The sequence below is a fragment of the Mobula hypostoma genome, chromosome 8 (assembly GCF_963921235.1).
Source record: "Mobula hypostoma chromosome 8, sMobHyp1.1, whole genome shotgun sequence".
Classification (NCBI taxonomy): domain Eukaryota; kingdom Metazoa; phylum Chordata; class Chondrichthyes; order Myliobatiformes; family Myliobatidae; genus Mobula; species Mobula hypostoma.
In genome coordinates, this window is record NC_086104.1 from 34,221,865 (window position 1) to 34,233,877 (window position 12,013).

Below are 12,013 nucleotides of genomic sequence, written 5' to 3' on the forward strand. Positions count from 1 at the left end.
TACCTGAACCCAAGATGGACCAATATCTTTGTTGGCAGGATTGCTAGAGCTTTTGGGGAGGTTTTAAAAAATTTGGAGGGGTGTGGGAACTGGACTAATAGGATTGAGAATATGGTAGTTGGTGTAGAACTAGATGCAGTGTGTAGTGAGGCTGCGAGGAAGGACAAGCAGATGATAGGACAAAATTGCAGTCAGTGAGATGAGTTAAATTTACCAGAGGGTCAAAGTTGAAAAGCATGATGAATACAGGACTGAAGGTGTTATATTTGAATGCACGCAGTATGTAGAATAATGTAGATGATCTAGTAGTGCTGTTAAAGATTGTCAGGTATGATGATGTGGGCATCTCTGAGTCTTGACTGAAAGAAAATCATAGTTGAGAGCTTAACAGCCATGTATACACATTGTACAGAAAGTACAGGCAGGTAGGCAGAGGGGGTAGGTGACTCTATGGGTAAAAAGAAATGAAATCAAATCCTTGGAAAGATGTGACATAGGATCAGAAGATGTAGAACCCCTGTGGGTAGAATTTAGAAACTACAAGAGTAAAAAGACCCTGATGTGAGTTATAAACAGGCCTCTGAACAGTAGCCACAATGGGAGTTACAAATTATAATGGGAGATCAAAGAGGCATGTAAAAAGGGCAATGTTGCAAGAGTTATGGGGAATGTCAAAATGCAGGTAGTTTGGGAAAATCTAGTTCATGCTGGATCGTAAGAGAAGGAATTAGTAAAATACCTATGAGGTGGCTTTTTAGAGCCCGTTGTGGTTGAGCCCACTAGGAGAACAGCAATTCTGGGTTGGGACTTAATTAGTGACACAGATTTGGTTAGGAAGAATAAGTAGGTTCTAGAATGGTTTCTCAGGACGGCAAAATTACAAATGTCACTCCACTCTTTAAGGAGGGAGAGAAGCAGAAGAAAGAAAATCATAGGCCAGTAAGCCTGACTTTAGTGGTTGGAAAGATGTTGGAGCCTATTATTATGAATGATATATCAGGTACTTGAAGGCACATGATAAAATAGGCCAAAGTCAATATGGTTTTCTAAAGGGGAAATACTGCCTGTTAAATCTTTTGGAATTTTTTGAGTAAATTGCTGCCAGGATAGGCAAAGGAGTGGATGTTGTTTATTTGGATTTTCAGAAGGCCTTTGACAAGGTGCCACACATGAGGTTGCTTAATAAGATAAGTGCCTGTGGTATTACAGTAAAGGTACTAGCATGGATAGAAGATTGGCTGACTGGGAGGAGGCAAAGAGTGGGAATAGAGAGGCCCTTTTCTGGTTGGCGTCTGGTGACTCATGGTGTGCCACAGGGATCAGTGTTGAGACTGCTTCTTTTTACATTAAATATCAATGAATTGGATGAAGGAGTTGATGGCTTTGTGGCCAGGTCTGCAGATGATAAGAAGATAGGTGGAGGGTCAGGTGGTGTTGAGGAAGCAGGGAGTGTGCAGAAGGACTTAGACAGTCTGGGGGAACGGGCAAAGGAGTAGCAGTTAGAATATATTGTCATGGTCATTCGCTTTGACAGAAGGAATAAGGGAATGGACTATTTTCTAAATGGGAAGAAAATTCAAAAATCAGAGGTAGATAAGGATTTGGGAGTCCTTGTGCGGATTCCCTAAAGGTTAACTTGCAGGAGGAAGGCAAATGCAAAATGAGCATTCATTACAAAATGAGATTACAAAAGCAAGGATACAATGCTGAGGCCTTATAAGGCATTGGTTAGACTGCACTTGCAATATTGTGGATAGTTTTGGGCACTTTATCTAAGAAAAGATATGCTGGCAATGGTGATAGTCCAGAGGAGGTTCATGAGGAGGATCTTAGGAATGAAAGATTTAACATATAAGGAGTGTTTGATAGTTCTGGGCCTTGTACTTGCTGGAGTTTGAAGAATGAAGGGGGTTCTCATTGAAACTTATCAAATATTGAAAGGTCTAGATAAAGTAGATGTAGAGAGGATGTTTCCCATAGTGGGTGAGTCTGGGACCAGAGGGCACAGCCCAAAATTGAGGGACATTCACTTAGAACAGAGATGAGGAAAATTTTCTTGAGCCAGAGGGTGGTTAGTCTACGGAATTCATTGCCACAGAAGGCTGTGTAGGCCAAGTCATCAGGTACAGTATATTTAAGGAGAACATTGATAGATTCTTGATTGATCAAGACATCAAAGATTATGGGTAGAAGGCAGGAGAATGGAGGTGAGACTGATAATAAATCAGCCATGATGGAATGGCGGAGCAGACGTGATGGGCAATATGGCCTAATTCTGCCCCTAAGTCTGTCTTATAAGGTTGTGATTTCTGAAATTTCATTCATTATCCGAAAACGATAAGTCCTTTAATGACTTTGTGAGTCAGAGCATCACAGAGTTCATTAAGGCAAGAAAGATGAGCATAAAGATTCCATCTGCACTCCTAGCTTGGGTTGAGATTGATTTAACACAAAATTGCTCAACCACAGTTTATGATTTAATATCCATTTCATTTACAGGATGACAACTATGGGCCAGCATTGGACAACTTCACTTTAGTTGTTTATGGTGTGCTCCAGGAATAAAGATTGGGATTTTCTCATGTTGTTTCTAGTAAAGCTACTACCATTCATTTTGTTCATCAAAAAGGGATTAGAAAAGTCATCTATTGTTCTTTTTGATACCCATTGCTTCCATTTGCATGACAGTCACCACCAAAAACCTCCCTGCTCCCCATTTCACTGCACAGTGGCTTTGATAACTGGTAATCCAGACTGCACGTGCTCAGATATAAAGATGGGATGTTCTGCAAAAAGAACCTGAACAATATATCTGAAGAGGAAAGAACTCCAGAAAATCATCAGAAAATTCAGTTTCAATAGATTGGAAGACTTCATTTTAGAATGAAAAAAAATAGTATGACTGGCAAATGGAAATCTCCTCTGCATATCAGAGCTGCACTAGAAGATAGAAATATAGGAGCAGGAGGCAGGTATATAAACTCTGGAGCCTTCTCTGGCAAGAAGTCATGATTGATCCGTGGCTTAACACAATATAGAATAGGTAAATAGAGGTAAATAGTAGTCCTTCAACAGGACATTCCTGGGGAATCAGGAAATGGGACAGATTTTGAACAAATATTTTGTATCTGTCTTTGTGATAAATGAAACTAAAACCCTCTCAGCAGAAGTACAAAATCTAGGGGTAAAAGGTTAATACAATTATTACCACAATGCAAACTAACGAAACTAAAGAACGACAAGTTTCATAGAGATCATGTCTTGCATCCTAGGCTGTGAGAAGTTAGCAGTAATAATAAATATTTCAAACTTCCAAAGATTTTGGAAAGGTTGCAGTACATTACAAATCTAGGATAGAAGACCATTTTCCACCTTCAGCATCTTAACAAAGCCAACAGGCCAATGTCTATGTTGTTTTGGAATAGATGTTGTCTTTGAATTACCACAAATGTCTACAAGTCATTATGGTAAGGAGCACCTTAACATCTGGTATCTTGGTGCCGGAATTGTTATTGGATCAGAAATTGTTTACTACGAGGTCTTAGGTTTTTTACAAAATCTTTCCTTCCCTAGCCCCAATTATTTCGCGGTTTAAATTTAAGGCTCCAAATCCACAATACCTTTAAAGTATAATGGTTTAATATATCAACCAGCTGTGCACTGAGCTGTGAAAGAGAAAGCATTTTTTTTTAACTTGCAACGCAGCGACTTCCTGAATTCAGTAACGGTATGTGTGGAAATACTTCTGTAAAAAAAATACTCCTTACAAGGAGGGAAGAAGGTATGGCGATGTGTCTCGACGTGAATGCAGTACCCATAACAATCAGCTACAGAACTGTCACGGTAGAACCCTTTAAGCTCAGACCCCGTAGCTGATTGGTTGTTGAATGGTGGCGGATGGGGCAACAGCAGATGAAATACAAAGAAACTACAGCAAATGTATTATAGATTGAAGTAGGAAATGTGTATATTTTATTATATCTTGGATCGGTCAGTTTGTACATGCAGTATAAAATGTATTTAAATTGTAGAAACTTTGAAACAAACAGCTTTTAAACTTTCGCAATTAAAGCGTGGAATGCGAGAGTTTATGAATCGGCTGTACTTCCAACCGTCCGAGTTGACTTCCTTCCTGCGAATGCAGCAATGAGAATGGGAAATCCCACAAAAAAGTGCACAAAATATCAATCCACTCCTGTCGTCTGAGGACTGCAGTAACGTTTCACCCAAACTCTTGAAAAATCTAGATTACAATAGCGGGTTTTAATTTAGCAATACGGTGAATTAAGAACCCTCTATTGTAGATATGAAATGTCACAACTATGTTTATTCCAGATGTTATATGTGAAATGGAGCATTGCACGTTCTATGGGGAAAGCTGACAATGTATTTCGGAATTCCAAAAAGGTTAAAATATTTTCCCGCCTATTCAAAATAATGTAACAATTTCTTGTGACAGTTGTCTGGTCACAATATCTAGTTGTACTTCAACTCATTAAGTCCACAAATGTGTGTAAATCTACCTGATTACTACTGTCTGCACCACGTATTTATTGAATGTATAAACCGTGTTCATTCACTAAAATCAGTGTCTTTGCACGGGAGTAGACTGCAAACGCAACCTGAACTCATAACGGGAAGGAAAACAAGATTAGCACCGAGGGTTCCTGCGATTATTCTGTTGTGAAAATATCGTTGGGTTGGAAGGCACTATTCCTGGGCGATGTTTAAAAGCTGGTTACAACACTCTGTTGAATAGCCCTGGAGCCCGGGAAGACTTTCTGACGTCTTTTGCGCATTTCCTGCACCAAGGCCAACAGAGGAGGAGGGAAAGCGAGAGAGAAAGAGAGAGAGAGTAGGAAATCACCGCAGCTACCAACAACAGTCTCAGCAGTTTGGCTCCGCGAGTTGCCAACAGCAGCCAGAAAACAAAAACAACAAAAAGAAAACAGGTAGTGGCGATAATCACATTGCTCTACGTCCCCTCCCTCACTCTGTGTAATTATAGTAATATAAAAACAAAAGCCCAGTTTGTTTGGACACAAAACAAAAAAGTCGATTTCCTGCATGTAACCCCCTTATGCAGAGGGTGGCTGAGTGTGGATTAAGCAGAAAGGGGGAAGAGAGGCTATGCGGACCGCTGGATGAGGAGCACAAGACCACTTATTCATTACCTTCCATCTGGGCAAATTTTCGGTGGTAAAAAAAAGTTTGGGAGGATTCTCTCTCCTTTTCCCACTCTCACCCCCACCTCCTCCCTCCCTCCTTCCCTCGTCCTCCCTGTTTTCCCTCCAAGGATTTGAGCGAGGAGTTTGAGGGGCCGGGGTGCTTTTTTTGCTGCCTGCTTTCCTGAGGTCAATTCGTACCGCAGCTCCGGCGATAGAGGAACCGGCCGCCGGTGGGTCCAGGGTCTCCCTCAGTACGAGAGTCGCTCTGCTCCCTTCCTCCTTGCGCCCTTCTCCGCCTTCCTTGACGAAAAGTAGCAGTGGATCCAGGCGGGCGAGCGGAGGATTCGGACGGCAGCGCCTGGCGGGCGGGCGGACTCACCTCCCCCACCCTCCTTACCCCCTCTCCGTAGAGCGGAGCGATGGTCGTCTTCAACGGGCTGCTGAAGATCAGGATCAGCGAGGCTGTCGACTTGAAGCCCACCCCGTGGTCGCTGAGGCATGCTGTGGGTTCCAGGCCCCAGACTTTCCTGCTCGACCCTTACATTGCGGTCAACGTTGACGACTCGAGGATCGGCCAGACGGCCACCAAACAAAAAACTAACAGCCCCGCCTGGAACGACGACTTTGTTACCGACGTGTGCAACGGCAGGAAAATCGAGCTGGCCGTCTTCCACGATGCGCCGATCGGTTACGACGATTTTGTGGCCAACTGTACCATTCAGTTCGAGGATCTATTGCAGAATGGCAGCAGACACTTCGAAGACTGGGTAAGATGCTAACGTAAACATAAATATACACAAAACCACTTAAAAGAAGCACATCATTCCCGCTTCACCGCATTTTGCCCGACCCTCGTAAAGATAACGGGTTGATATGCAGAGTTTTGACAATGTTTTGAAGTGTCCTCCCCCCCTCCCCCGACGACGCCTGTCACCGAGGAACTTGCAGTTTATTGAGAACACAGAGTATGTACGATGACCGTATATTTCACTGACAAGTAATATAATGCGGCAAATACTTATTTCTGTCGGTTGACATGGAGTCGTTTTGTTGGAAAATTAAATGTTCCGTTGACTTTAATTTGTCTGACATCGCATGCACGAGCAAATTAACAGCGCGTGCATGTATTGAGTGGCACTAATCTAATTTGCTTCACATTCAGAAGAATCCTTTGGTTAAACCTAAATTTGGTTAAGTCCAGTCCCTAAATATGGATTGTTGTGCTAATGGGCTAAATATGCTCATTGTATAATTTAGATATTATCATGACTCAAGGAATTGATGTTTTAGGTCTATTGCAGTGTACCGCAGCAGTCGGTAGTATTTTCTCCAAAGAAAACTGGAAGTAGTCAGAGACATTATCGTAAATATTTTTTTTCGAGATTTCAGTAGCATTGAGTCTGCCTTGTTTTAGTTGTAACTGTAACTTAAAAAAGTAAATAGACTTAAATTTAGGTCATGTTTCCGTGAAGTAAAGATTTGACTGGATGATACAGTTGAGCATCTTTAAAAAAAAAGACATCGAAGCATCGCATTTGGTTCTGCAGGCAAATTGAAATTCAGGCCGTGTGCACTGGTTTTTTTTTAAAAAAACTGTTTGCATCCAGAACAAGGTGAAATGTTACCTTATTTGATTGCATGAATTTGAAAGCAGGTGTTAAGGACAAAACAGCGCACTGGGAATGCACATTTTAAAATTGAAATAACTTGGCAACTGCATTAGAAATGTCACACTTTATCTATTTGCCTGCATCCTGAGGAAAAGACATCTTATATAGACTGAGTGTAAGAACATTTTGAAGCTGCTGAAGAAAGTGTTCACATTTTCAGTGCACAGTGTCTGAAGGAAATTTTCTCCATTCTCCCCACCACCCACATCCTTAAGTGAAGGTTTATGCAAAGGAGGACAGTTTTGATTAGGACCGTCTCCTGTACTATCACTGAGCTAAGACAACAGTGTGAATTAATTATTTTCTGTTGAGAGAAAAAAGATGGAAATTATTTAATAAGTCTCATCAGTTTTTTTCCTATGAATACTATTGGTGTATTTTGCATCTTGCATCAGGGTTATGCATAATACAAGCTGGTATTCCTTTTCCAAGCTAATTTCTTTAAAGTGATTGGAACATGCAAATAAAAGTCAACCAATTATCCCCATTAACCCATTGTACCAATAAATTTGATCATAGCTGAGTTGCATTTCAACCCCTTTAATCCACTTTTTTTCTTATTCTTTGATATGTTTATTTAACAAAATCTTTGCCTTCACTTTAGGCTTCATTTAGGCCTTTTGCGACACTTTCAGATGTCTGTCACTCTGTGGTTAAGTGTTTCCAGATTCATTCCTGAATTTTAAAATTTTGGTCACTTGTTCTGAATTTTCACCTACCTTTCCTGGTCTGTCTATCAGTTTAAGTAATTTTTAAATTCCTATAACATTTTTTATATAATTTAACCCTTCAAGGATTACAATACTCAGGTGACACTATGTTCACTTAAACTAGTGTGTACATTGCGAAGGATGGAACTCAGAAATGAATGCAGTTGATTTTGATTGATCCTAAAAACCATTATTCATGCACAGATATTTGAAACATAAATGAAAAATATGAATTGACGCAGGCATCTTAATCGCAGAACATGTTCCAGAGAAAATAAGATAGGATCTGTGTGAGGTTATTGATCCAGATTAATTTGTTTATCCTCCTTGTGTTTCATTTATTTGTAAATATGGTGTATTTCATATCACTATATCAATTTCTGCTCTGGAACTAAGTATTTATTAAACCTTTGTTACTGTAACTGAGTAAAGCATAATTCTGAAATTGTGCAGCATTGTCATTGGGAAGTAAAGGTTACTTACATCTAAAATGTGGCTGTGGTGAGGGCATTGCTAAACTTTCATTTTTGCCTTCCAGACTGGGTTATGGTTAGGAAATTTCCTTTAAAGCTCAGACAAGTTCTTGTGAGCAAAGTAAGTAAGGACTAAGATAGAAATGGAAAATTTATACCTCTGAGAGGTAATAGGTTATCCTTCTATCTTTGCTGCATTTATGGCAAGTATCCTGGAGTGATTATTAGGTTAAGGGCTTGTGCTCAATCTATCAGATGACTGCCCAGGTTTTGAGGGTGAAAATATTCTGCATTGTTTTGCGTCATTCCTACTTTAATGGGTCAGATGCCTGCAATCGCTGCAATTGCCTGCTATGGACGCTAACTGAATTGCCCCACATTCCAGTACAGAGGCCAAAATGGTGGAGGGCATCAAGAAGCACAGACCCCAAAATCCCCCTGAAAGCCTTTGACCTCCAGAAAAGCTGTGCTGTACCCAGCCCCCAATCCCTCTCATGTTTCGAAAATGTTAGCTTATTTAAGTGATAGGAAATAAAAAGGATATGAAGAATTATTAAAATTAATAATTAAAAACCAAAATTAGCTAAAACAATTGAATCACTTTTAGAGAATTAAAACAAAACTCAATTTGAAAAAAAAACAGTACCTTCTTTCCTTTCTTCACACTGTCCTTCCAAACCCCACTGAAGTTAGTGGGGGTCATGACTCTTGTGTCATGTCGACCCACGGAGTGTTCCATCACAGAATATATGACAGAAATGGTGCCACCATCTGCATTTGTCTATATATAGATAGAAGTCCTCAATTTGCCAGCAGCTAAACTGCGGCAGGTTTGTTTTAAAACCACCAGCATTTAACAGCAATGTCTTAGCACTGATATATTAAAGGAAACTTGATGACATTGCCAGTATGGTTTGCCATCATCTATTAATGAATATTTTCTGAATAGTTTAATTCTTACATTTATTCATTTAACCATTGAAGCAAATCTTAATTGTTTAATTAACAGAGTTGAGGCTAGTGTTGGGTTAATAGTGGATAGTAATATTTTGTTTTAGAAAGAAGTGGAGATGAGGCCACATCGACCATTAGAACATGAGATGGATGCCAATGCTGATCAATCCCTCAAGCCTACTTTGCCATTTAACTGAATCACAACTGATCGAATGTTGGCCTCAGCAGCATTTTCTTGCTCATTCTCCATGCCATCAGTTCAAACATCTGTGAATATACATTTTGATTCTATTCATTGATTCTCTGGCAAGAGAATTCATATATAGGAGAGAGGAAAAAAAAAGTCTCCTTTGTCAATAAACGACTTATTCTGAAGCAGTACCTCCATGTTCTAGATAAACCCATGGGAAACATGTTCACATCATCCACCCTGTTAATTCAGAATCTTAAATATTTCAATAGTATTGGCTGAACTTCATTAAGTATAGAGTCCAGTTTGCTCAGTCTTTCTTCAACCTGTTCATCCCAGTTATGTGGCCGAATGAACAATAATATGAAATTTCCTTTCATAATTATTAGTAGGGAATACATGTACTGAGCAGTATATTTGTATGATCTTCCCTTGGGAGAGGGAAGTAAATTCTCTTACCTCCAAACATATCTCCCTACAATCCATTCTGATCGGCCAAATATTTGCTGCAGCTGGGAAGAAAAGTTAGCTAGTTTACCATCAGTTCATTGCCAGTAGACTTGGCTGATGCTCAGTGGCTCACGGAGGCAGTGCTGCTGAGATTAGGCACTTAGAAAGGTAAAAGATATTTGTCTTCTTTATGGATTAGTTGAGCTGAGTGGCTTGTGCTTTGGAGAAATATTGCCTTTAATCACGATCACTAAATCTGTGCAAAAGTACTGTTTACCAGTTGTATTCATCTCCATTGACTCCAGTGGAGCTGAGAGTTGCAGACGTGATCTGTCAACAGATAGAATTTTTACCAGACCTGGTGAACATCATTGATTGTGGATGAACTTTACCCTTTAAGTACTTTATCGTAATCTAGAGAACATAGATTTATGATGAGCAGGGAAAAGTTTAAGGGAGATGTGCAGTGCAACTATACGGAGGGTGGTAGGTGCTTGGAATATGCTGCCAGGAGTATTGGCAGAAGCAGATAAAACAGACGCATTTAAGAGACTTTTAGATAGACACATAAATATGCTGGGAATGGGGGGATATGGAACGTATCCCTCCAGGCAGAAGGCAGAAGAAATTTAGTTTAATTTGCTATTGTGTTCAGCACAGACAACATGAACTGAAGGGCCTGTTCCTGTGCTTGTACCGTGCTATGTTCTGATTGGGAAGGAAATCCTCCCTCTTTGTGCTCAAATGCACATTGGCCAAAATAGCTTGTCTGACAAGATGATAACTTAGTATCTTTCCCTATTTGTGAATTGGGAAGGGAGGAGAGAAGGAGTATGTTAACCATCTGAGTGTTTTGAAGTCTGACAGGCTATAATGAATGCTCATTGTTGCCTGTGAATTATTTAGGTGCTACCGCTTTATTTTCGGATTTGGTATTATTAACAAATGGATATAGCATTATTTTGGAATTTATCCATCTTATTTTATTGCTTGATTTCAAGTGGTAATGATGTCTTTACATTATGGCTTGCAGTGGGTAACATTTGTGTTCCTTTGCTTGTGATTTTCATTCCTGAAAAAATATCTAACAATATTGAAGGTAGAGTGTATTAATATTAATTTGCCAGAAAGTAAACTTTTCACATGTGTAATCTTATCCGCTGTTAGTTGTCTGATTTCCCAAGGGCAATTCAGACTTCATTGCTCCTTGCAACTTGAGATTTCACTGTTTTGTTTAAATTATTCCGTTCATATATTTGTAACGTAACACTGGCACTTTTCATGTTCTAATACAGCAGATTCCAGTTAATTGGGACACATTGAGGCCAATACATTTTGACCCAGTTAAGAGTCTGTCCCAATTAGCTGAACTTTCATGGAAATCATCAAAAAGGAATTAAAACTAGAGTTCAACTGAATAAAAAATTATGTATTTAAATGAAATACCGAACCACATTAGAGTATCACCAGTGGTACTACAGAACTTAAAACTGTGTACTAGTTCTGATTAGTTACTGATGGAGGAATTCATTGAGTGTATGCTACTGTGTTCTTTTGATGGACTATAAATGAACAAAATTAGTGCATATACCTAGTGCAGATTATGGACTAACTTCATACAATGCTTTTTGATAATTTCATCTTACAAATTTTCTTTTTCATTGTAATGTTCAAGATGATTGTTGATACCTTCAAAGTCTTCCTAGTTCCTAACTTGCTGGAAATATTGAAAATGTTTCAGTTTCACTCCCGGCCGTTTCTGGCATCTCCAAGCCTGAATGCTTGAAACTGCAGTGAGCAAAAGAGATCTGAATTATCTTACTACTTATTTTTCGCCAACTGTCAGTGACAAAAATTGCTTCTTTTTAAATCCAAACACATGCAACAGTTGCTATTTAAAAACTGTTGCTGCAAGTACTATGTAGTGTTTAACAGGCACACAAGTGCACATGACTGATGCAAATTAGAAACTATTAGGCAACAGTCTCCTGTCCTGATTAAGAGGCATGGTGTCCCAAATAAACAAAGAAAATCCTGGCTATTTTCTCAATTAGCTTTTGTTCTTTAAGAGGTATCCCAAATAAGCAGCTGCCCTGATTATCCTATGGCTCAATTAACCGGCATCCCTTGTATTAACACTTGCATTGAACCAACCTGTAATTTTTGCCATCTTGTCTTGTTCATCCATAGTTAATAATGAAGCATGCCATTATTATGTGTTACTCTTATATCATTATTGTGTGTTGCTTTTATGTAGGCTATTAACTATGACAGTCCTTTCTTACACTGCATATGGATGTACAACCAGTGAATAATGGACCAAAGTATGAGGCTGTTTGAACCATCATATCTGTGCTGGCTCTTTGAGGGAGCTATCTAATTGGTCCCTTTCCCCTGC

General features: G+C 39.5%; 1 protein-coding gene across 1 annotated transcript in view; it reads left to right on the top strand.

Annotated features, from left to right (window-relative positions):
- Positions 1–4,789: 4,789 nt before the first annotated feature.
- The window catches only part of prkcea (protein kinase C, epsilon a), a 658,830-nt gene continuing 651,606 nt past the window's right edge, over positions 4,790–12,013 (top strand). The window contains exon 1 of the mRNA XM_063055673.1: positions 4,790–5,935. Within this exon, the coding sequence (XP_062911743.1) occupies positions 5,588–5,935 (348 nt within the window). The 5' untranslated portion in view covers positions 4,790–5,587. The remainder of the gene's footprint in view (positions 5,936–12,013) is intronic.